General features: G+C 39.4%; 3 protein-coding genes across 6 annotated transcripts in view; 1 reads left to right on the forward strand and 2 right to left on the reverse strand.

Moving 5' to 3' along the window:
• LOC112556129 overlaps nt 1-7207 on the reverse strand; it is a 32249-nt gene extending 25042 nt beyond the window's left edge. For both annotated transcript variants that reach the window (XM_025224826.1, XM_025224827.1), the window contains exons 1-7: nt 6842-7207; nt 6320-6509; nt 5727-5845; nt 2228-4176; nt 1237-1426; nt 852-1018; nt 38-281 (exon numbers count right to left, since the gene is read on the reverse strand). In XM_025224826.1, the coding sequence (XP_025080611.1) occupies nt 38-281; nt 852-1018; nt 1237-1426; nt 2228-4176; nt 5727-5845; nt 6320-6509; nt 6842-6947 (2965 nt within the window). In that variant the 5' untranslated portion in view covers nt 6948-7207. The remainder of the gene's footprint in view (nt 1-37; nt 282-851; nt 1019-1236; nt 1427-2227; nt 4177-5726; nt 5846-6319; nt 6510-6841) is intronic.
• Nucleotides 7208-7344: 137 nt separating this feature from the next.
• On the forward strand, nt 7345-12926 carry LOC112556132. The gene is given in 7 exon segments (XM_025224832.1): nt 7345-8019; nt 9019-9075; nt 9111-9293; nt 10211-10226; nt 10465-10567; nt 10990-11370; nt 11372-12926. Coding segments are annotated over 7 exon segments (915 nt in total). The 5' UTR covers nt 7345-7889; the 3' UTR covers nt 11417-12926.
• LOC112556130 (short transient receptor potential channel 3-like) overlaps nt 12848-26491 on the reverse strand; it is a 55398-nt gene continuing 41754 nt past the window's right edge. For all 3 annotated transcript variants that reach the window (XM_025224828.1, XM_025224829.1, XM_025224830.1), the window contains 7 exons: nt 25931-26192; nt 25174-25405; nt 22018-22221; nt 18350-18427; nt 16658-16736; nt 16078-16277; nt 12848-15976 (listed from right to left, as the gene is read on the reverse strand). In XM_025224828.1, the coding sequence (XP_025080613.1) occupies nt 15800-15976; nt 16078-16277; nt 16658-16736; nt 18350-18427; nt 22018-22221; nt 25174-25405; nt 25931-26192 (1232 nt within the window). In that variant the 3' untranslated portion in view covers nt 12848-15799. The remainder of the gene's footprint in view (nt 15977-16077; nt 16278-16657; nt 16737-18349; nt 18428-22017; nt 22222-25173; nt 25406-25930; nt 26193-26491) is intronic.

Consider the following 26491-nt stretch of genomic DNA (forward strand, 5'->3'; position numbering starts at 1 on the left):
TGAAACATTGCACCATAAAATGATGCCATGACATTACCAGGTAGTGAACAGGGACCAGTGTCACAGACTCTCATCTCCTTTGATGAGCCTGGGCATGAAAAACTATTTTCTTCTTCAGCTTCTTCACGGAGGTGCATACACATCCGCTCACGAAACTGCATTCCTTGTTTGCAGGTGGCAGAGCAAGTGGACCATTCATCCCAGGATGTCCAGTGATCCGACTCAAAGGAGCTTTCTTGCAAGTGTTCGATTACTTCTGTCACTGGTTTTTGTTCCAAAGTCTACAAGAAAGGAAAGATTCTCTAGAAAAATTCTCTCTGACAATGTAAGTTCAGCAACCAGTCTATAAAATTTCAAACAATGATCATCACCCTTTTTGTAATGTCCCTTCATGATTGTGAGTTCAGCCTACCATGACCACACTGCCACTCATTCTGACCTTCTCTCTCCATTCTCTGCCAGTCTGGGGGACTTGCTGATTGACAAGCTGATATATATTTTGGTCTCAATCAGCCAAAAAATTACTTTTGTTACATCCATAGAATAACTCTTACTTGTATGCAAATTGAGACTTTATTTTTTGGCTGAGATAATTTTAGTGGGTGTGAGGTAAAAACTCCATTATACTAGTCCATATCAATGCACCATTAAGAGTGTGGGGCCATATACATCAAACAGGTTTGGCTTTTCCAAAAACAGAGTGTGCCTGTATTGGTGATGTGTAGTAGTTTGCACCATGAATTGGTACTCTGAAGATGAAACGTGAAAGAAAGTTTGGCTCTTTAGAGCAGAATCTTGAAGTAAAGTCACAGGTGATAATAAATAAGCCTGCTTAAGCTAAAGTTACTCACAGTCTCATGTGGGCAAGGATTGACAGAACACTCTCGCAAGTCTAAGAATTTGCCTTCACAAGTCTTGCTGTGATCTTCTGTCAAGCAAGCTCGGGTTCTGTACTGTATGGATGTCCCACAAGTTGCAGAGCACTCCTGCCAACTAGACCAGACCAACCACTGAGGACCTTGAGATAAAAGGTGAAGCAAATTGATGTAATAATAATCAGACTGCTTCCAATGTAACACAGTCACATATTGGCAACTTACAATTGGCTTCAGTAATACTTTCAGTTATTAATATTTGCTGGAATGTGAGAGAGGTACATCATATCCTTGACACATTGTTTATTAAAATATTATTCTACTGAAAGGTTGAATTTCACTCAGAAAGATGAGGGATTACCTTCACATGGGGTCCTGCTTTTACAGCTTTTAATATCAAAACTTAATCCAGTGCATATGAAGTCTTTCTCGCAGGATCGATGACGCAGGCGGAATCCAAAAGAGCCACAAGAACTAGAGCAGGTGCTCCACCGTCCCCACTCCTTCCAGGCATTTGCATCTCTCAAAGGCTCTTCACATGCCTGTGATATCTATGTACACCCATTATATATATATGAGAAAAAATCTTAATGCTTGTTTTATGTGTTGTTTTGTGCTGCATTTATCACAAATTGTTCTTAGTATGGACAAATTCTTAACAGCCAAAACACACTCTTTATATTGCTTTGCATGTGTATCAAGTTTGGTAAGTGTTAAATAAGTAGCTTTCTGTGTTGCATTTATTATATGCAATGCTTGTGGAAAAAAATCATAAATTGCAAATGAAAAAAAGAGTAAGGTCTGGTACAAAAAGAGTAAAATTTGTCATGGTCAATTCAGTCCCTTGACACGAACTGGCAGACCTCTGTTGATTGAGCCAAACATGTTCATTTTTGAATCTGCATTTGTACATTTGTATACCTGTGTACTTTATTTTGTTTTTGTAAAAAGCATCTGCTGTAAAGTATTATTAAATTTGAGACAAGATTTCATTGTCAAAAAATGTTTTGCAAGTACACCATATACGCAAAAACCTAATATGACAAAATGACCCTAATACTAAATAAAATCAAGAAACATTGGCAGATTAGCTTTAAATGGAGGTAAGAACCCTACTCGATAGGTTAACGATTCTTATCACTTGTGACAAAGCTAGGGAATGAAATAAAGTATTTATGATACAAAATGCAACTGATATGGTGGGAAATTGTGATATGGTGGGAAATTGTGACAGAAAAGATAAAATGAAAGAAACATTTGCAAACCTAATAGCAACTAAAAACACAAGGCATAAAGAGTTTCTAAGCACTGTGTTAAGCTAGGATCAAGTCCTAATTTTTTGATCATCTCACATCTTTGACCATGGCTTTAACAGCTGAGTAAGTGGCTTCATGGATAATGGTTTTCATCTGCTTCAGCAAATCTTCCTGGTTTATTGGTGAATTCTCATGGAGTAATTCTTCAATTCTCTCTTTCAGCCACATGACAGAAGTGAAAAGACTCTCCTCTTCTGTCTCAAGTTTATGATTTTTGACATTAATGTCTTGCACAGAGGCATTGAGTTCCTTCGTCATATTCCAGTTTTGTGCTAGCTCACTATTTACTATGTCTTTTGGTAAAAGCATCACTGTCCTGATGTTTGATATCACATCTGCATTATCTTGATTATCCTCTAAGACATCAATAGGTCTAACTGGCGTTGGCAAAGTATTTAATGAAAACTTATCCTTGTTCTTACTAAATTTGTCAGTCTCTAGGTTACTTAACAAATTAATTATATCTGCATTATCTTGATGATCCTCTAAGACATCAATAGGTCTAACTGGCGTTGGCAAAATATTTAAAGAAAACTTATCCTTGTTCTCACTAAATTTGTCAGTGTCTAGGTTACTTAACAAATTAATTATATCTGCATTATCTTGATGATCCTCTAAGACATCAATAGGTCTAACTGGCTTTGGCAAAATATTTAATGAAAACTTATCCTTGTTCTTACTAAATTTGTCAGTCTCTAGGTTACTTAACAAATTAAACATATCTGCATTATCTTGATGATCCTCTAGGACATCAATAGGTCTAACTGGCATTGGCAAAATATTTAATGAAAACTTATCCTTGTTCTTACTAAATTTGTCAGTCTCTAGGTTACTTAACAAATTAATTATATCTGCATTATCTTGATGATCCTCTAAGACATCAATAGGTCTAACTGGCGTTGGCAAAATATTTAATGAAAACTTATCCTTGTTCTCACTAAATTTGTCAGTCTCTGGGTTACTTAACAAATTAATTATATCTGCATTATCTTGATGATCCTCTAAGACATCAATAGGTCTAACTGGCATTGGCAAAATATTTAATGAAAACTTATCTTTGTTCTTACTAAATTTGTCGGTCTCTAGGTTACTTAACAAATTAAACATATCTGCATTATCTTCATGATCCTCTAAGACATCAATAGGTCTAACTGGCGTTGGCAAAATATTTAATGAAAACTTATCCTTGTTCTCACTAAATTTGTCAGTCTCTAGGTTATTTAAAAAATTAAGCATATCATCTAAAGCAGTATTTTGATGTTTATTGGTCTTTTTAAATTCTTTTTGAAAAGTCATAGGTTCATCCTCTAAACTATTTCTATGTTTATTGGCAGTTAATGCTATCTCTGTATGTTTTCTATGCTGATTGATAGGAATTAATTCTTCTAAATCATCTTTATCAGTTGGATTGGCAATATCATTGTCTATTCCATGTAGATCAAGCACATCCAGAGACTTCTGAAGACTTTTCTCTACATCGGATTGTAAAGAATCAACAAATGCAAAAGGAAAGGCTTTTTCCACCATAAAGTCAGTTTTCTTTTCCTTACTGCCTCTGTTTTGGTGTAGTCTTTGTTTTAAGGAATCCTTGTATGTAGATTCTAAACTTATCTCAGGACTTAAATCATTGAGAAAATCATCAGAAGCTACCAACTTATTCAAATGTGAAGAAAGATTATCATCAAAAACGCCATAAACATGTTGAGGAAAATAATCATTATTATCATCAAAAATGTCTCTTGAATATCTGTATTCACTGCTGGTTGGTAAAAAGAGTACTTCATCGAAAAGACCAAGGCTTTGATTTCTGATGCTTCTTTTAGACCTCTGATTCTGAGTAAAATGCTTAAATTCTAATAAATATTTTTTAGTTTGGAACAATAACTTGTCAAAAACATTTTCAGGGACTCTTGATTTTAGTGATCGAATATGCCACATTTTTCCCTGGCATACGAACATTCTCATCCCATTTCTTGTAAGATTATCTGAAATAAATAAAACAAACATGTTTAAAAATATATATATAAACATACTTCATTTTTATATACAATTAATATATATATAGAGAGAGAGATGAAGGAAATATCAACAGAATATGTAATCACATAAGCCTTTAGAATAATTTAGTGTATACCCAACACTTAAGACCTGGCTATGGAAAAATATTTTCTGTTACTGATGTTCAGAGTTAAAATAAATCTTATACAGTCAAATCTCCCTACTATGCCACCCCGCTACTATGCCACTCTCGGTATTATGCCACTTTTGCTCGGTCCCGACTATAAATTCAATGTAAAAAAAAATTTACTATGCCACCCCCTACTCTCGCTACTATGCCACTTTTTTTTGTGACTGTTAAAAGACACAAGTTGTGAAATTCCGCGCAATGCTCGATTATTAGTGTATATGGTTGTGTGGGACATCGTAGTTAGGTGGATGGAACATAGCACGCACACAGGGAGGGTTGAGGATGGCGATGTGGGGTGGTCACTGGCCGGGTGACGACCCCGGGACAGAGGGAGAGCGGGAGGGGGTCGACTAGTGACAGGATGCAGGTGCGCGGATGTGTTGGGAGGGGTGGAGGATGAAGAAGCGATGGATAGAATGAGAGGAGACAGCTAGCGCAAAGGTGAGAACACAGTTTCCACCAAGGGTGCGAGTGTGTGAGATCGAGTTTCGCCACAGCCAGCACCATCGACTGGCTTTGTAGTCAAAGCGATTTAGAACCCACGAAAGTGTTGTGTTGTGGAAAGATTGAGGGAAGAGCACCGCATCTTACCCTGTTACAATTACCCTCACGTTCCAGAGGTGAACCTCTGTCAACGTCAAGCACGCGATGTCAGCTCAGCAAATAAAGCCTCGGTATTATGCCACTCTCGCTACTATGCCACTTTTGCTCGGTCCCGGTAGGTGGCATAGTAGGGAGATTTGACTGTATGATCATAAAAGCATATATGCACTAGGTCAAAGGCAAAAAGTATGCAATGAACACTTAACTGGGTAAAATAAAAATAAAAATGATAAGACTGTAGGAGTGAATATTTTGCACGTACTAAAACCTAAACCTTAATAATGTTCAACAGTACTCTTTTAACAAAATGCATACAAAATATTTTAGGAGTTTCAGGATTTCCACACAAACATGTACAGTTACAGTAACCATGCTTCAGGTTGCTTTCATTCAGCTACAAGTGGACCTTGCAATCAATATGTCACTCAAGAATACTCGTGTATTTTCTCTCATGAAAGTTCCATCAAAATTATCTAGATGAAGTTGAAGCACTTAAGGCCTCAAATACTTAAGTGCATCTTTTAAATATTTAGTAATCCTATTCACCATTTTTCCTACTTAAACTACATAAGCTAAAATGATACTGTCGAATAATTCATCATATTCAAACAGACTGATGATCAAAAATAGCTTTTGTACTTCAATTTCTTATATATAAAAATTATAAAGGTCTGACAGTGGTAGTTCATGATATATGATAGGAAGATGATGTACAATATAGCTAAGCTGCAACAGTTGTAATACCTTCTGACAAATCCATCAGAAACAGCCAAGGCGTTTTAGTGGACTGTAAATGCACCAGTATGCCAATCAGCACTCTCCCTGACTGAAGACTTATATTGAGTTCACACTTCTTTATATTCCTGGTAAAGAAAAATGCATCAACAATATGATTTACAAAACTAAATAGTTGTTATATTACTGACCATCAAGTTCTACTACCAGTATACCTGTGTTTGTATGTGTCAGTATTTTTTAAAATGTACATTCAGTAGCTAGATCTGGTTAAGGCAAAACATACACATCACACACTTGCGTTCTCAATGAAAATGTAGCTCTCATGTCTACGCTGTCCCCTCACATTCTGTCCCCCTGCCCTCTTCACTCAACTTCTCTCCAAAATATCCTTGTACTTCGGCCACTTCCACCCTGTCACTATAGCCGAGACCCTCCAGCTCTCCTTCGGTCACGGGGTTGTCACCCAGCCAGTAACTACCACCCACCGCCAAGCCTGTACCTGTCCTGTGTGCATGCTTGTGTATGCATGCCATGTTTCATATTACATATTATACTATAACAATGAAAACAAACAAATAAACAAAAATTAAATTACAAACCAGCATTCAGTAATCAGCTGCCATGAGGGATAAATCCAAAACCATATAACCTCGGATGGTACATGACCCTGTAAGCATTTTGTGCCAATAAAGTTGAATACAATGTATGAAATGGTATCAGGAATGAAGTTATCTGTACATGTGTCCTCCGAGTGAAATTCTGCAATGATACAGCCCTCTTCGATAAAACCTGGAAAAAAAACATTTCTGTCTCCATAACTGTGTTTTGTTTATATAGACACATGTTAAACGTGTCGTGTATCTATCAGCTCATGCATGTGCACACGTATTTGATGTTACAAATATGACACTTTCAACTACTGCCAGAGGAAACGTACGTGGGGTGATCGAGACACTATCGACGTTCAAATACTGACACCTTAATTACCCGTTACAACCAGCGATGATGGAAATATTCTTTCCGATGTGTATCTCTATGATGGCTGCACATTAACCAAATTGTGCTTTAGAACTTAATAATCATCTGATTGGAAATAGGCCATAAGGAAATCCACTTCTTACATTTTCCATCTTGTATTTTCTTAGCTCTTGTAAACTCCTCGAAACTGCACCTGTAAATATTCCATAAAACACACAGTAGATAAATCACTAAGTGACTGAAGTACATTCTAACTTCAGTTCCATTCCCATTTCATCTATAAACACGATGGTTCTGTGTGCTTGACAAGTCAAAGTATTTCCATTCATTTTGTCATCCAACAGTCGTGTTCAAAACGAGGTTCAGTGCGTCAGGGATTTTATACTGTTGTTATGGTAACGAGCTCAGGGAAAAGGATACTATTGTTGCTAAATGCAAAATATTTTAATATATGGCATCGATGATCGACAGGCAAATGGTAACCTTGTACGTAAAGAAGCATAACGCAAAAGGGTCGTCCTGTAGATCGCTGATTTCTGAAGGTTGAAATTCGCGCCTAATTCAGTAATGGTAATCCCAAACACTTTCTGTGCGACTAGGAGCGATAATCTTTATAGTCTCTCAATTTTTACCTCAAAGATATTTAATTTTAGACGGCAACAATGCATGGGGACCGTAACAAACCGTACTAAACTGACTGCTAACTTTTGTGAAAATCTGCGCATCAGAACTTGAAATAATCCTAGTTACGATTTCTGTCTGACACAAATCGAAGCTTTATAAACAGAGTGACTAGCCTTTGATCATAGGCGAGGGAAGTGCGGGACCGAAGAAATAAAAGTTCATTTTACAGCATAGGCAATCTTATGAGTGAAATTACATTTTATTACCGTTAAACACAAATGCATTTATTAGATATTCTACATTTCATTTTCAATGCATGACTAATGGGATCTTTTCAAAGGCATTCCACCCACTGAAGACGCGCAAGTGTCAGCTTAGTAACGACTAATGTTACTAATAATATCGGTAGATTGCAAAAACAAAAAAAACCCACAAAAGAGCGAAAACAAACACGTCAGCAGAAACCAGCACAGCGGTCAAGAATTATGTATATATAAACGCCCCTCTGCCATGATTGTGGGATGATTTAACAACGGAAGGGATTTGGTTCGACTTCATAAGGACAAAATGTTTACTTACAAGTGGAATACTCACACACGAACGTACCTTCGCTTGGTAGCTTTATGCTTGTTCATATACAGTACAGTTAGCATATCCGCCTCCTGGTGGTCTCTTATTACGTTTGTGATATTGCTTGGTAGGTTTTTATTTTGATATATAAATAATTTTAAACTACTTTTATTAAAGAATGCATTATATGTGTTATGGTATATTAATGCCAGCAAATGATAGTGTATTTAGAAAGGAAACTATGAGGTTTTACTCTAGGAGTCTAGGTATAGCAGTAGGACTGACATACATGATATATGCATAGAGAGAGCTAAGCATAGGTGTTTTGATCATATTTTGCATTATAGTTTTGCTCGTTCACTTAAAAAATATAATAATGGCAGGTATGTCAGAATGTGAACATTTTATCTAGTTATCATAGGCATAATGTGGTGCTTTAAATTATTGTTTTATTTGTCCATAGTTTGTTAATTGTTGATTTTTTTTTTTTTTTTTACTGAAACTTCAACTGATATGTCAGTTTAGATCAAATATTTTTATCTAGCATTTGGCTTTTAGCGATATGGAATTAGTAATTTTTCAAAGTGTACATTATAAATTAAACTGGATTACACCATCATTGTTGATAAAGTTGCAGTGAGCGTTAATGGCTCACTGTTTCTAAGGCATGGCATTTATGGCTGAACCCATCTCGCTCTCCTTCTTTGTTAAATCTGGTTAATCTAGCCATCTTTGCTGGACTACGTACTGAATGCGCAGGTGGAGTTTCTAATCTTAGGCTTAAACACCAACCACCTTGTCAGTGTCAAACCACCAGACGATAGAGACCCAGGCTTTTGACTGAAATTCTTTCCCCTCTTAGCCTTCAGCATTCCAAGAGAAGATTGTACCTAATTCTAAATTTTTTCCACATGCCATGTCTAGAGATAATAAACCACTAATATTCATTGCCTAATAGGCTTTTCAATTCTTTGCATTTTAAATAATTAAGAACTGTTTGAAATTCTTCAAAATGCTAACTCTAGATTTCAAAAATTGATTAACTTTGTATAAATTTTTAAACTAAATTCTTAGTTGAATTTTATGATGGAGGATACTGATTGGTGTTGTGTGTGTATGTTTAAAGCTTCAGTATATTTGCTGGACACCTCAGATATTTCACAAGGAAAGCTTTGCCTTTTGGGTTCAATCCCCTGAAAGGAAAACCAAAGAATGCAGTTCTTAGCAACAAAAGGCAAGTGGAAGTGGCACTGGCCATCAGTGCATTTGTCACTTATGACAGTCCAGAGAATTGTGAGGCAACAGAAAAATTTCTCCCAATCAAAGAAAGAACAGAATGCATTTTTGCTAAGAAAGCAAACATCTGGGGGTGCAGGGATTTTGATTTACGCTTAACTCTTGGTAAGTCTATTTTATATATGTATATATTAAATTGAAAATGTAATTTCACGTATATCATTTATTCTATGTCTAAAATTACTTTCTTTTTATTTAACTATCATACTTTCTTACATTATTGCGTATGTATAACATCTAGAAAACTAATCATCTTCAACTTGTGTAACTCATACTCTACTAGCTATACATGTAGATGGAAATTATTATTCTGTTACCTTTTACTGTACATCTAACCAACATTTTTGGCAAGAAGTGGGCATTGGCAATATGAGACTGGAGGTGTAGAGGATGGCTTTATTTTAATGATACAGAATTAGATGTGCACATACAAGTAGTCCTCGGGTTACAACGGTCTCGAGTTACGTCGTTTCGTGGTTACGACACTTTATATGATGCTCATTCCGACTTACGAGGTTTAGTGTCGTAAGTCGAACTTACAGTACAGTATTTCATTATTAAATGTACTGTACTGCACAATATTTTACTGTACTTATGTTTATTGATAATTATGTAGGGTACTGTGTAGGATAGGTGTTTGGATAGGCTAAGTGTTTGCAGTACTGTACAGTTATTATGGTACAGTACTGTATGAACGTATGATCCGACTTACGTCGAACTTCGGTTTACGATGCCACGTAAGAACGGATCAACGTCGTAGGTCGAGGACTACCTGTATTCATTGAATGCACAGCACTCTTAGTGCAGCTGGTAATTACATTGAAAATAAAGTTCATGCAGAATAAGAATAAAGAAGTTTTGCCTAAGTCTGAATGGAGAGATGATAGGTGCAAGGTAATGAGATAAAACTGTAGATTGACATCTTTAATATTCTTTAAAAGCATTGTTTAGCATGTGTTGATCATAGGTGTTTTACAAAAATGAAAATTATATATATCTCTGCTTTATGGTTTTTTTTTCAGAAGAAAATGTTTACAGGTAAGCATTGTTTATTTCATTTTCTTTCTGGCTGACAGATTTAACTCCCCAGAAAGCAAAAACCATTACAGAAATAGAAAAATATGGTGAGAACTGGAGATCTATTGTCTGATTCAGAGTACATGCAGTTGCATTATATATGTAGTCATGTAACATAAAAATGACCTGGTTCTGACCATTGTTGGTTTATTCTTTGTCACTAACAATTGTGACAGATATTTTTTGAAAATATTTCCAGAAGTGGACCCATGTTTCTGAAGTTTACACTTGTATGTGAAGAACTGGGCTTGGATGGTTTTGTCTTCATATTACCTGGAGACCAGTTTGGTGCCAATCCATCTGTAAGCTCTCCTCTATAATCAGATATATAGTTTGGTTCATTTTTATTGTGATATCGAGGTATTAGAATTTGTTATTTAAATCCGGTGTAGTGTGTCACCTATACTTCTTATATTGTTTATGGCTTTTATAGTGTAATCTGGTCATTATTGTTTACGCCCTTGATAGCACGGCTGTACAGCATAGCATACTGATAGCAATTCTTATGGCATTAACAATTTTCGCCTAAACTATCTACTTTCCTTTTTAACTTACTGTAACCAAAGCACCTTCCTATGTTTCAATTACCCACTGGGACCAATAAAGTTGATCATCATCATTCATCAACCATTCATCAATCATTCATCAATCAATCATCAATCAATCCATCCATCAATCATCATCATCAACTGGCCACTTCAAATACAGCTCGTGATCTCCACAGGTGTTTGGAACGGGTGTAAGGCGTGTCCTGAAAGTGCTTTCTGACCTTGACCCGGCAGGCGTGAAGTGCATGGACAAACCGTACGTGGACAAAGCAGGCTGGGTCTTTGAATTCAAACGCATCACCATGTTCATCACGACCTTTGCACCTTGCTACCCGGAGCACCACTCACGCTACAGCTTCGGATCGCAGGACTGCTTCATCCTGTTTCAGCCGGAGCTCTCCTTCGCGCAACATAACCTGCCTGACGATACGGCGCACACCAACTGGGAGAGGCCCCAGACTGTGCGGGATCGAATCCGCCTGGCGTTTCGTGAAGCGGGTAGAGGGTACCAAATCCGGGAAACGGTGACCTACCCGATGGCCCACGACATCGTGAAGCCCTGCGACGATGGGGGACCCGGTCGTGGAGTGGTGGAAAGATTAGGATGATGACGTTTGGCTTAAACGTGTTCATTCATCAGCAGCAGAGTGGGTTCCTGCCAACTTCCATTGTATGGATGCACTGAAAGTATGCCACAGCAGCCATAGTCTTCTGCTTTGTATCTGGCTGCTGTTGTTGAATTATCTTTTATACGATTTATTACCCACGTATAAAAGATAATTATAAACGTGTCCGGTTTCCTTGTGACATGACATTTATGGATAGTTTATAACTTTATGAGTTGCTCCTTAATTACTGGACACTTTACTGCATCCTGACATTTTTTTTTCTTCCATGTGTATTGTCTCTACTCCATAATTGAAGGTTTCCTGGGAAGCTTTTCGAAAGTCCAGGAGTCTGAGCGCTCCATATTCATACATCATTGGTCATGTGCTTCAACTTTGACACGGGAAGTAAAAGTGTAGCTTATTGGTTTCTTCAGAACTATTGATTCAGTGCATGACATATCACATTGAGAAAAATATACCGGTGTGTTGTTCGGCATGAGCAATCTCAGACACCTCTGAACGTCTGCGTCAGTGTTAACAGCATTCCAGTGATGCAACGAATTAAAAGGGATGTCACCTTTGAAACGTATTAGATCATGTCATATGAAGTGTGTACAAGAATACTTCATTTGTGCAGTGTACAGTGTGCGGCAAATGTACAGTGTCATGTTATTTATGAAATGAATACAAGCCAGTCATGAAGGTACAACGTTAAAGAAAGACCACAGAGGAACCTCACTGGCCCTAGCGTGGTGCCACGAATGTCATGGTAGGCTTCTAATCCTTGAGTTGGTCTACCCATGCACAGTTTGTTGTGTGTGTGTGATGATTAGGTTGTCCTCAGCATATACTAATTTCCAAGATCTGAATGATAGTCTCCATCACATGGTCAATACCAACACACCAACTAAATCGGAAACGTGAGTTATGAACGCCCAATTATGTTAGTAAAATACAGTTACCTAATTCACAAGTCATGGCAAGTTCCGGAACTAGACAAAGAAATTCTATGTCGCTTGAAGAAAATGAGTAAGCAGTGTAGAATTTTGGCTGTTGAAGAAGTGCAAGCGTAGAGAACCTATATGGCGCCCACTTTATTCCGGACGGTTTTAAGGAATCGATACGACACGATTTTCTGACTACTGGACATCGTCCGTTGGCCAGCTTTGTTCAGTCCTTGCTGTAGCTGTGATAATTCTAACGTATCTGGGTGCGTTAAGAATGTCAGCACATATCACATGGTGTCAGGTATTGATGTATTTCTGTGTCTGAACCTGTTTGTAAGCTTCTTTGTCGAGAATGGAAGATATTTTCAAGTTTAGGAAAGAGGTTTTTTTAAAACTCATTAGAAGAAGAACTGTGCTATGGTGGGCTTAGAACTATGTTTCAAAATCCAACAACTCCAACGTAAATGAAAACCATTGTAACAGAGTGTAACGTTTTTATTAATAGAAAACTATTTACAAGTGATTAAATGATAAAATAACATTATTTCGGAACATCAATTTAAGAAAAGTATGCTTTGAAACATGCATTGATCTGGAAGATAGCGTGAGCTCTTCTCATTCTTTTTCTCTCCTTTGTCTTTTTGTCAGCTGCTGCCAGCTGACTTGGAGCTAAGTGTGAAAGAGGAGAGAGGGAGGGTCTCGAGCATACGCGCCCACAAACAAGCACACACGCACGCACACACGAAAGTGACTCAACTTTAAATTAGAAAAAGTTTGTATAAAACATGATTGTGTCGTCAAGGCAAACTCCATCTTGTAAGCCTTACCATTGTTGCAGTTGATGTTAAATCGCTTTATGCTGTTGGGCATAATGACATTTTATTACGAATTCGAGATTCCTGCTGTCCTGGTTTTTAAAATTCCTGTAGCTAGAAATACAGTCGATGGTGCCTTTGCGTGCATGGACGTGCGAGCTGAAGGAAGAACATGTTAAAATTCAGCATAGAACGTGCGTGCGAGTATGTATGACACTGTGCAGGTTACGTGAGTGCCAAGGTTTGCAGTAACTAAATTATGGGGAGTAACTAAATTATGGGGAGTGACTATCAACATTCGCTTTGAGAGTTCAGTCAGGCATTTCCCCAACTAAACAATACTTTTCCCCGACATGGCGTGGTAGTGTTTCGTGTGTAGAGTGCTGTAGCATTCGTGATGATTGTAATATGTGGAGAACAGCAGATTGACAGAGGTAGATTTCTGCAGGCAGGTACAAAATAAAGGGTGGCATAGCTAGGTGGGCCTCTAAGGGCAGTTCACCGTGTCTAGGCTACTGGACACATTTACCTCCCCTGACACATTAGAGACCCTTTACTACTGGGTGGGCCTCCACAGTCTGGGGCACGAACCACTAGACTACCCACTCTCCCTCTGCAGGCAAACATAATTCAAAATAAAAACCAGATGTACATAGAAGTAAAAAAAAAAAGTTAATTATGAAAAAGAAAACACGGGAGTTAAGGAAGTGGGGGATATCGCGATGAACAGTTTTCCATCGCCGTCATATTCATACGATTTCAAAGCGGGAAACATGTTTATGAACACATTACTTCTATAACCATCAAAAAAGATTATAGACAGCGCAGGGGATCTTTACTTAAAACCATGTGCAACAGAATCACCATCACCAAAAATTTATTGCGAACGTTGTCGAGAAACCACCACAATACTTTATGTGGGATTACAACTCATCCCAAACACACAGCAAAGCTCACACACTTAATAAAAGACCACAATATTTTTTTGTAAATCCAGATTTGCAGTCTAATACACAATCATCATTTTTTGGTTATTTCGTCAGTTTTCTGTCTACCTAAGCGCCGGCATGTTTTATCGATGCTCGTTCTATACATTTCCTGTCTATACTCATCTATACTGTGTGAATAAGATAAATACAGGGTGCAGCTGCAGAACAAAGGAGTGAGAGGAGGGCGGTTAGGAACCTCACTTGGTTCCGCTCATCCATTAGGAGCTAAGAGCTTTCGATCGACCAGACTACTGGCACTTTTCTCGAGCTCACCCGCGCACGCCCTGTTTAATGATCTCCTCTTAATTTCTTTTTAGAGGTGTCGCTGAACTTAACATTTAATATCAGTCGATGAAATATTTCCTTCTCCTGGGATTTGTGAAAAAATAATGAGTTTTTAAGCAATTAGTTTTTAATAAATGTGCTCTCAGGTACTCATTTGCACGTGCGTGCATCCATTTAAATACAAAATGTGAAACCCGTGCACACATGCATGGGGAAAGGGTTCAAGTTTTTTCTGTTAAACGCGGTCACAAAAAGTTCAGATCATTCTAGTGACTGAGAAAAAGGACCAGTGTTCTCCTATACATGTTTACTGTCGAAAACAATATGAAAAGAATTCATATGGCAGCTTTATGCGTGATATTTTCAAGTAAAGCAGAATCTTGGTCAACTCTTCATACAAACAAATTCAGAAAGAAAATGATTTAGAGACAGAAGATAATCACCGTTGCTATTAGTAAAGAGTGAGATACAGAACTGTGGTTGTCAGATATTGAAAACAACCATGATGCTGGTCAGCCTATTCATTCCTAACATGAGAAAAGTTTCACTTTGCTTGGTCAAGCCGGGATTTGTTCATAGATAAAGATATCTAAACTGAAGTTTTAATCATGAATAAAGAATCTTAGCAGTTTTTACCACAGCTTCAACAAGCTCTATCTCCATTTTATGCATGTGCATGTGTGTGTGTGTGGGTAATTTACTTCTGATGAAGTGTAATATCGACAGCTCAATAGTTTCTTGTTACAATCGCTATATGGGTATGTGCGTGGGGTGGACTTGATGAAAGCTGCCTTTTGTCCCGACACGCAGCTGAGCTGACAGGAGTAAGAACCTATGTAGACCGTCCAAACAACATACAGATGAAACTAAACTACACTAAAGCATTTGTTTCGTGCCCCTGTGACATAAAGACCTACTGTTGTATGATAAGGAAACAAGGTTTTAAAAAAGTCTGAAAGGCGTTTTCAGCGTAAAATCGGGCTTTTGATTCTTGTGTGAGGGGAATTTTTAAAGGGGTGCAGCAGATTTGTTAGGTCAAGTGCTGCTTCGATCAGTTCGATCTTCAACCGTACTTTTTTGCCCACTAAATTTCTTCTTAAAACTCTAAAATCCAATGTTTATCGGGCAGATTTGCTATTGTGTCTGTAGCTTCGCGACCTCGCGTAGGCATTTGACCTACGAGGGACGTCTGAAAAAGAGAGGAAGAATGAGGAGAGGTAGACAGCCATCCATACACAGCATCCGATCACGACCTGGACCTAGGATTGAAACTCGCGAGAAACCGATGACATCGTCGTTGCCGTTGGCCTGACGTCACAGGAAGAGGATCACCGGGGTCAGGCTAGCGGGGAGGACGCTGCGCCGACGGCCGCAGAAGGCTCTGGAAGTCCGTCTCCAGCTGGTGGTGGAGGTTGGACAGTCGGTGTTGAAGCACGCGCTCCATCTCCAGGCGCTCGGCGTCCATCCGTGCCAGGATGTCCAGCTTTGTCTCGTCCAGCATGCGCGTGTAGCGGTCAATCTGGGGACACAGTAAGAAGTGTTCAGTGTCAGGACACGTCCATGGTGACTGCCTGTGTTCGTGTTTGCATGATTGTGGACACGTAGAACTCAGGGACCTACCTCTCTCAGACGGTGGTCGCTGAAGGTTTTCATCATGTCCGTCTGCTGCTCTTGCAGCGAGGAGATGCGGGCGCTGTCGTGGTGGACTTCCTTGACGTCATGCTGCACGCGCGTCGCCACCAGCTGCACCTCGTCGATGCGCTTCTCCAGCTTGGCGGCCATGCGCTCGATCAGGCGCCGCAACTGCTCCTCGGCAGTCGCTGTGACAGACCGAAACGTCACTCGTTACACTATATATTTGTGTGCGGGGCATATATCTCTATATAAATATTCACTCCCTGTACAATTTTTACTCGGGAACTAAAGCTAAACAAAACTAAACTGTTAAATAAGGTTACTCATCAAGCTGAGTCAACAATATTAAGAAACCACTACTTTCAGATTTTGTGCATGAATCAAAATTTGCACCAGGGAAAAAATTAGAAATATAACATGCAGAAAACACAAAAAGAAGGGAAAAAAAGACAGTCTTCGTTCACTCATTGATTCAAAGCCAGCTCTAGGATAACTTTACCTCCATGTCCTAACCGTGGTCCCAGGAGGATGAAATGGCCACAAGACATAAACAGTAAAGACTTACCCTTGTCGCCATCCTCCCCTTCGATCTTCATCCTCTCCACTTCACGAACATAGCGGCGAATCAAAATGCACATGACATCCTGTGGGTGATACAAGACAATCGTCGCCAGATAACAGGAAGCAGCAAGGAGAACATGTAAACATCAGCTGTAAACACTCGAAATGCTACCAGACTATAATACAGGCTTGTGGGTTGTCAAACTTTGACCTCCTTACAACTTTCTTTTGCTAAAACAATTTTTGTACAATAAACCTTGGGACAACAGACCTCTGGAGTTAATTCTCTTTCAATTTAAATCCTCTTTGCTCTCCTAAATTATATTTTGAAGCACTTACAAACATAAAAGGGCAAATTAAACAAAATATATTATGGACACAATGTGTAAGTGATTGCATATACAATGTGTGCTGTTCACTCTTTTTATCGTCATTGAAGGAAGAGACTAAATTTCGAGACACATTACCAATGATTAAACAAACTTTTGGACCAGCATCAACTTAAAGAACACATTTCTTTAAGCTTAAACTATTTGTGTGTCTGTGAATCCAACAGAGTATAGTAATAGGTGGTGTAGATAATCAAGTATATCAAGTGTTAGTATAACTGGTTGGCTAGAGAACAGAGAAAGTGTGTGTGAGATGTGTGGACTGTGATCATATGTGAGTGTGTGTATGCTATGGGTGCACTGCGGTCATTTTAAGAGTACGAATGCATGCTATGTGCACTGTTTTGCGCATTAGAACAGCTACACAATGGAGTCACCCCAGCTCTCATAGAGTTAATAGAGCAGGAGCTGACAACCACCTCATTCCACACAATGCAATCAGGCGGGAAGTGATGTGCGACTCCAGTCAGGCTCTTTGGACCATCCACAACATCCCCAAAGGAAAGTCACAATGTTGCTGAGGGATTAAACCTAGTCTTTGTTCACCCTTTAATCAACTGGATGTGATGCCTTGATAGTGAAACGAACTGACGTGAATAGGATAATCTATTTTTGTGCTAATCTATGCTTGGCTCTTTGCTGGGTTTTTCTAGCAATTCTCCTCGACTTCTGATCATGGCAAAAAAATTTCATATGACTATAGTTACCATACCATGTCCAGGCCAACTATCAGAGATCGGCGATGCCAAATATCTGTAATTTCTGAGGCCGTGTGCGTGCCTTTACCTGTTTACATGGCAGAAGCTGGTCATTGACTAGTCCACTAACCCTAACCCTCACATGACAGTGTAGCCAATGACCCGTCAACATCTATGCCATCAGGGGCAGTCAAAATTTAATGTAATGAAAATTCCTTTAAGAAGAAGTTCTACAATAAAAGGTAAAGACTTGTAAAAAAACATTTTTCCGAATCCATTTACTCAAACTTTTGTAGCTTGTGATCAAAAACTTTATTTCGAAGTGAGGACGCCAGTGAGAAATATACTGAAAGTAAAAATTAGAAAAAAATGATTAGCTACCATTTTGAAGTTTATCTTATCCATCATTTAAAAGGCTTTCTCTGAGTTTATGTTTATAGTTTTTGTTATGATGACATTTGTGTGTAGGAATACCGACTACAGTTGCAGGTGACTTCTGCATGCAGACAGGAGGCATGCGTGTAGTTCATGTGCAGGGTCCAGTGACAAACATGCAAACAAGGGGACATTTGAACAAATAAATGAACAAGAAAAAAGTGATGAGCCCACCTGGCGCGTGCGCCTTCCTGATATTGGGACCGAGGCTTCACTTCTGGAGTCTGCTTCTGCGAAATCCATGCTTCCGGTCTGACAGACAGGGGAGAACACTCAGGCAAAAGAGAAAAGGAACGAGCTTATACAGAAAGTGTAAAGACAGGAAGCTTGGGGGGCGAAAGGCTGAACAAGACACTGTATGTTATGGCTTCCAACAAGGAAGGCGACATCCAGCCAGCTGCTAGAAACAAGCTTGGATCACGTGATGAGCGCTTACTTTGGATGGAGAAGGCCAAAGTTCTTATCTGATCATTATAGTCCACTTCATTGGCAAAGTTGTGAGTGAAAATTACAGGAAACCAGCGAGTTTATTTTGTTTTATTTATTTTTTAGAACGCTCGAGACATCACTTTCGTTAACTATATCGAACTAAGCTCAAATATTTTTCCCCAATGTCTGGCTAATATGTTTACCATTACTTTCGACCATGTCAAAAGTTTGGCATTTCCCGGGATAAGATCGGCTGTGAGGCGCCACAAACATGTAAAGGCTTTCCGAAAACACTCTCTCACAGTTTTTTCTTTTGTTTTTGAAAACAATGTTAACAATAACTGGCCTAGTCACCTTCCAAACTAAACGCTCATTTCATTTTATTAAACAAGTTATGCTAAGAGCTATATGTAAATAGTTTTCTTCCAATATCTATTGATAAAAGCCATTGAATGTTTTATGTAATACAGAACTTCACTTCGTTAATGTATTTGGATTTGATTTATTACTTTTACCGATGTTGTTACACAAGCAGTTTACTTTCTGATGTTTGGATTAAAAGATTCTTAAAATTTTTGTAATATAAAAATTTAAAGTTTAAAATTAAGGTTGATCCTTCTATAAGATACTATTTCTCCAAATGTGGGTAAACAACAACTCTCTTCCGTTTCCAGATACACGATCTACAAATATCAACATGCACAGAAAAAGAAAGAAGACCTCAAGATTGTCCATGGACATCCACATGAAGGTCCCACTCTCTCACTGGATGAAGCCTCAACAGGTAAACATACACATGGACAATCCTGTTGTTGTGTCTCTGTGCATGCTGATGTTTGTAAACCTCAGTGTCAGCAACGGAAATGTCATATTAACCCAGATGTGGGAAATAACATCTTGAGCTCAACTCTGCCCTTTATACAACAATATTTCTCTGTAACAACCTGTAACAACATTCTAATCACGTCTGCGCACACGCATGCGTTCATCTGCTCACTCACTCTTATTGTCTACTGGAGAAGACAAGGAGGCAACAAACCTTTAAAGAGTTCAAAGGCCAACTTTCACTGTTTTTCCTATAATTTCAGAGCTAACCTGTCTTTAATCATATACTTTGTCTCTTACTTTTCTGCAGCAAGAGAATGTTTTTGTTGTGTGTATATATATCTCACATCTTCTGATAGATATTTATAAAATTCAACAATTTTCTGCGCGCTTCGAATTCTATGATAATAGGAACCAAGTACTTGTATTAGAAAGTATATGATTTTTCAAAGATAAAGATTTTATTAAAGATCCTGATTTCTGTTTAGGAACACCTAAATTTCTAATTAAATTTAGTCATATATATACACGATAGCATAACCACTGCTTGCAAAACTTGGGATTTGAGGGTAAAGATTCATTCACTTGCGGAATCGAGTAGTAACGAGCAGCACAAAACTGATCGAAAATAATTGTCAAAGTTACCAGGACCAGTTGGTTTCATGCAAACGGAGGCTGGATTTTGCAATTTTGTAGAGAAGTGGCTGGGTGAGAAACACAGAAATTAGTCTCCTCAAGCATAATGCAACACAACAACAAAAACAACAAAACAACGACATAGACATCAAGTTTTCCATGTCAGGAAAACGGGTAGAATGACGAAAAGACATCCATAAACATGACAATAGGAGACTGGTACACGGGGAACGAAACGGGGTGTTAACATAGACTGTTAATGCAAAAAGTATCATTGCGTTGGTTTGAGGTTCAAGTCCACAGAAAATAATGATGTTGGCCAAAATTAAATGTTAGTGGGAAGTCTTGAGGTGGGGTAACATGCTCGCGTGCTTGACTGTGCTTTCATGTGTGTGTGTAAAAAGATGTATGTAAATATTTATATACTGTATCACGATTTTTAAAAATGTCCACCTGTATCTGGAATCAAATGATTTCCTCTTGTCAAGATTGCTACACACCTTTCCTGTTAAATAACAATCATGACCCGTTAAAACCGGGGTACATTTAATTAATCAGCAGGATAATATTTCGGTTGTTAATCTCTCTGCCGACATTACATCAATTACCCGGCTGTACCCGCAATGTTTGCATTCTTTGACCAAACCAGACTGCACAGGTACTCGAGAGGGGAAAGTTCTCGTACTTTACCGACAGGAGGCCCGCGCCGCACCGGAAGGAGGACTGCACTATCGTCTACTTCCTCACAGGAGAGCGAATCAACGGGGCAGAACCACATGTTGATTGATCTCCCTTGATTAATTCAGCGAAGAGAACATTTAGTGATACCCGACTCGGCGCCTTTGTAGCGGGTAGGATGGCGGTTGCACGCCGGGGGAAATCCCGGGGCTGTCATGAATGCAATTAGCGCCTGCTGGCAGAAATAACAATCTCCTAATAGCTCTTCAGCCGCGCTCTCTACTCGTGTGCATTTATCAGTCGTGTTCAGCAGACATCGATCACCATTCCTTGTCACAGCTGTTGCTGCTGTTGTCGTTGTTGTTTGTATACTAAAGAGGACATACATCTGTATTTATGTGCCTGTACACAGTGTAATATAGAACTGTATTGATAATATGTACAAGCGAGCATCTACAATTCTACATGACATTTTAGGGAGTGTATTTTTCGGCTTCTTTAAAAACATTTAATAAAGAAAGACAAAACTTTTGATTTACTGGTTCATTGGGTTTTTTTGTCGTAACAACCTTTCAAATTAAAAAGTTTGCAGAGAATTTGTGTTTGACAACAATCGTCCTTACTGATGAGACTGGTGGATGGCTGCGTGGCCAGGCTTGGAAGGTGGCAGATAAATGGAAGGAAGGGATAGGAAGCATGTTGTTATATTACAACATAATATATGTTAATATATTATTGGCATGACTTTCAAAAGAAATGATTATAGTGGATTGATGCAGCCTAAACATTACGATTCTATAACTGCTTTTAAAGCAATAGTAATCTGTGCTTACTCATACCTTTACTGTTGTAGGCTATGTTCTGAAAACTCGTTTGCTTGTGCTGTTACTTCCTCTGTGCGTTTGTGTGTATGTGTGTGTGTCCTTGCCCCTTTCCCAACACATGTGCTCACTTTATTAAATTTTCCTAATGCCCCACTACATAACAACTCCTCTGTCTGCCGATATTTTCTTCATTTTCGAATGTATTTTTAATGATGGACAAAGAAAAGCACAAACAGCATCGACAATATCCTGTAGAAAGCAACGAGACAATTCAGACGAACAAGGTTGCACTTTCTTATCTCACCTTTTCCCAATCTGTAAACTTTATTTCCAGACCTTTAGAGAAACCACACCCCAAATAACCCAAGGGTTACCGCCACCATAAAGCTCAATCCCAGTTAACATTACCAGGGTACTAAGCCTGAACCTGAGGAACACAAGGTCACTGACCTGCACTGCCGCGTAGCGGACCTGCTTGCCCTCGTGAGGGAGGAAGAACTTGAGGTCCGACCGGCGACAGAGCCACAAGATGGCGCGCCAGATGTTGCGGGGACTGGGGATGACGTTGAAGGGAGGAGGGACCGGTGTACCCGGCTCGATGAAGGTCAACCACAGTTCCGTGCGCGCGAACTTCCACTCCACATCCCTCTCGCACTGCCACAAAGCAATGTCGTACGTCACGTGAGTTGAGCTGCACTTGCCAAGGGTCACGTGCTAACGTCGTACGTCAGTTTTACGTGAGCTACAGTTTACGTTCATTAGCTAAGGTCATGCTCATGGGATACACGTTTGTTTACTGTCTCAAGCCAACCAGATGAGCGAGCCATACAGGGGTTTGATGTGAACATCTGAGGCCTACCACAGCCTTCATAGAATTTTGCAGGGGGACGAAACGAGAAAAGTAAAAGAACTAGAATACAGTACAGAGAGACAGGAATGACAGAAGAGACAGGGAGAAGAGAAAAACATTGAGATAGAGAGAATACTTACAATGAAAATGAACATTATTGACGATTAGGAAACCAAATTTCATCTTTCTTTTACATCTAACCATCTCCACAAAAAATAGGAAAAGTTGGTGCAATAAAAAAAAAGCATACTATAACACATGAAGGAAAAGAAAGAAAGAAAGGTGTAGCTCCTGAATTTTCTGAAAAGAGACCGCTACACTATAATTACAAGATATTAATTAGCTTTAATTTTAATTCAATTTTTTAACCTATGGGAAGGACTTGCCTTTTAAGCTTCTTCAAAACAAACTTCATTCAATGGAAAGCGGAATGAAAAGGGTTAAAGGATGAAAAGGAATCCCAGAAAAAGGCGACCAGTCCATTAAATAGCTGTCACAGCTAGAAAGAAAACTTGTTTCCTGAGATGAGGTATCAACATCTCAACCCAGGATCTGGATTCCTCTTGACAGTGGCAACAAGTATCCACGCCTCCCACACCCGATGACACACCCTTCCCACCCCTCTTAGCACCTCTCGCAATGTTGACAACCTCATCTCTTGTGGCCATAATGTTTCTGTTCCTAGTGCAGCAAGGGCAGGTCTCGGAAATAGTAAACAGCGAATGTAAATTGTAAACAGTATTACTCCATTCAAAGGTGAAGAAATCCACACGCAACAAAGACATTTTCACTGACATGCTATTTTTCGTAATTAAAAAACATGGCGCTGTCGTCCACTTGTCCCCACAACCGACTTGAACACCGATGTGCATGCCAGCTAGAATCTATTAATCCACTGCATTTTAATTTTTTTCTGGGGAGAACTTTTGCTTTGAGGCTAATAAAAAGTGTCCACTCAAACCGTGCGGAGTCGGGCCCCCGTGCCTCGTGTTTTTCCTCCTGGACACAAATGATAACGTAATGGGTTCATCGATCACGTGACGTCACCTCCAGACACTGTCCCTCGCCGACCAGCCCTCAGTCAACAACTTTTTTTCCACCATGCTCACTGTGCTTCCAAAAGCAATTCCTGATCATTTTCGTGTGATGCCGTACATGAAGGAGCTTGCTTTTTTTCGGAAATACGCCTTACATCTACAGATATTTCCACTTTAGGTTTCCTCCTGTTTCTGGCTGCTTTTGTTGTACGATTCTGAAAATGCTTGAGACCTGTTTCTGAGGAGACAAAAGATGCTCTTGGCAGGTCAAATAACTACAGCCAGTTCCTGTTGGACGTTAATGACACTTTTGTCACTGATATAGAATGAAATCGTGACTGGGGCTCTGGCAGACCATTCTGGACAAGAACAGTCATGGAAAAATGAGTGAAAACTTTTGTGTAATTATTTTTTTTCATCCTAAGAGGTCTCGCAAAACTAGTCTGTCAATTAGAAGACATCATGATAACCACTAGTAATTTTTTTTATTATGGGTGTCAGTATAAATAATACAACATTAAATCATTAATGTTCTAATTCCTTATCCCTTACTCTTCATCTTCATCGCCTGGTTGATTTTGCTGGTATGAAAGAACTTTTATCAGGAGGTAATTTTTTTGTTATGAGAGAAAAAGGCAACATTGTGAGGAAATGGAATAATTTAGAGAAATCCCACGATGACAATTATGTGAACAGGTGTCATGTAAAGAATGTCCCTACACGAGATCCGAATCTTATAGCTTTTTGCTGCAGCGGTGACAATCAAAGGTGTTACAACTACACACCTGTCACACTTGGGGACTGCTTCTTCCCCATCTTCTTCCTCCACATTTTCCTGATCATCCTCTTTATAATCCTCCTCCTCCTCCTCGTTATCATGATGCTTGATGTCGTAGCAGAGGTTTCTGGTGATGTTATCATCTACCGAGTGAAAGCAGCGCATCAATAGTGCTATTCATAACCCTTCTAAATTTTATTAGCGACTCGTGTAGTCAATGTGCAGACGCCTCCCGTGGATATTGATCACGTGTCGTTCACGCTACATTGCACAGTGATCCAACGCTTCGATATTTAAAAATAAATCCCTTGTTTCGACCTCCAAGTTTTTTTTTAAGATGGCGGTGGCCGTGCAGTCGCAGCTTCCTTTGAGGGGCAGAGGAATGCGCGACCAGCATGCCTCGGGAGAAATGTTTAATCTGCTGTAGTGCTCTCTGGAACCTTCGGATTTTTTTTTGGTTAGGAGTTGGGCGGGGGTTTTTCCCGAGCGAATCTTTACATTTTTATCTGTCCATCCTTTCTACTTTCCGTCAGTCTGGTTGTCGTCTGTGTGTGTGTGTGAGAGAGAGAATATCAATTTCACACGGAAAGGTTTTGATTGTACAACCCCTGAGAACCCGAAAACCTAACCCCTAACCTCAATTATTTGACACCATTCGTTTTCCAGAAAGATAATGTTAAATTTTTCATGTGTTAGACACAGTTGTGCACGAAGATCATGTAGTCAAGCTACCAAACATATAAATTGTCAGGTGTTCGGCTATGAGGCCACTTCACGCAACTATTAATGTCTCTGTCCTTTTACCAATCAAGACCGAAAAAAAAATAGAGTTGACTGTTTAAAAGAAAGATGGAGCAAGAATATGAAGATGAGTGGAAGGAGTCATGTTTGAAGAAGTTGGGACCAAGAGACTATCAGCAAGGCGCCGGTTTCACCCTGACCTGTACTTCGTTGAAGGTATTCGACATGACCGCAATCAGAAGGTTGAGGAGGACGATCATGGACGCGAAGACATACACCCCGTACAGGTAGTGTCCCACCGTGGCCACCCCGGAGGACCGGGTCGGGTTGTTGGTCAGCGAGTCCACGGAACCGTTGCCGTTGAGAGACGGAGCTTCCACGCTGCCCATGCCGAACACTGACCACGTGAGCGTGGACAGCGTGTTGGTGAAGCTGAAAGTCAGGGTCAGAGGTCTCATCGACTGATGGAAACTCGATAGGATGAAGTGGCGAAAAGGAGGGGGGACATATGAGGCTCAATAGCAAGGTAGAGTAAGGTAACTTTATGATACTTTCACACAATAATGAGCTATCAAATCATTAACAAAATAATTAGCTATCAACTGATATTTTCCCAAAATTATTAGCTATCGAATGATAATTCTAGTTCATCATATCTGATCTTGAAAATAACAAGTTACATCTTGTAGCCATAATTATTTTCAAAGTTGAAACAAACACGAATCAAGCAGTAATTGAAATTAAAAAACTTACAAAGTTTATTAGCTCCTTCAATCAGATTGAGAGAAAATTTATTTTCCCAGTGGTCATATACATTTCAATAATTTAGTCTAGAATTCCTCTGTCAGTCTATCCCCAGTAAAATGCAAAACAAAACAAAAAATAAAATAAAAAATACTGTAACTACTTTAGAATCGATCCGGTCCATTCTCAAATGAAACTTCAAAGCTTATTTACCTGCCGAACTTGTCGGTGAGGCATTTGTTGGGCGCGTACAGGGTGGCGATCCCGCAGGCGAAGGCGAAGAGGACGAGGAGGAACATACCCGTGATCTTGAGCAGGTCGGCGATGGTTCGCTTGAAGGACACCAGCATGGTTCCCAGCGCCTCGTTGGCAGGCATGATGAAGGAGAAGCGGCCGATGCTCATGATGGTCCCCAGGGTGAAGAGGATGTCCGACAGCAGTTCTGGATCCGGTACCCAGGTGGGTGTCCACACAACTGAACACAGGACACAGAGAAGCTGGGGTGTCATTATGCACCCAACACAACTGGTATGCTACCGAGTCAATAATAAATATGTTAAAAGCAGTGTATTTCGAGATTTTTATTATTATTATTATTTCTCTTTGGCTCACTATTTCTAATGATTTTTTAATTAAATCCACGGCTGCACACTGAAGTTATCTTAACTTTGTGTGCGTGCGTGTGTGTGTGTGTCCGTTACATTACACGCATGCTTACAGGTGAGCAACGTGTGCATCTTTATTTTGACTAACCCGCTTATCAGTTGTTTTATT

The sequence above is a fragment of the Pomacea canaliculata genome, linkage group LG2, assembly GCF_003073045.1.
Source record: "Pomacea canaliculata isolate SZHN2017 linkage group LG2, ASM307304v1, whole genome shotgun sequence".
Classification (NCBI taxonomy): domain Eukaryota; kingdom Metazoa; phylum Mollusca; class Gastropoda; order Architaenioglossa; family Ampullariidae; genus Pomacea; species Pomacea canaliculata.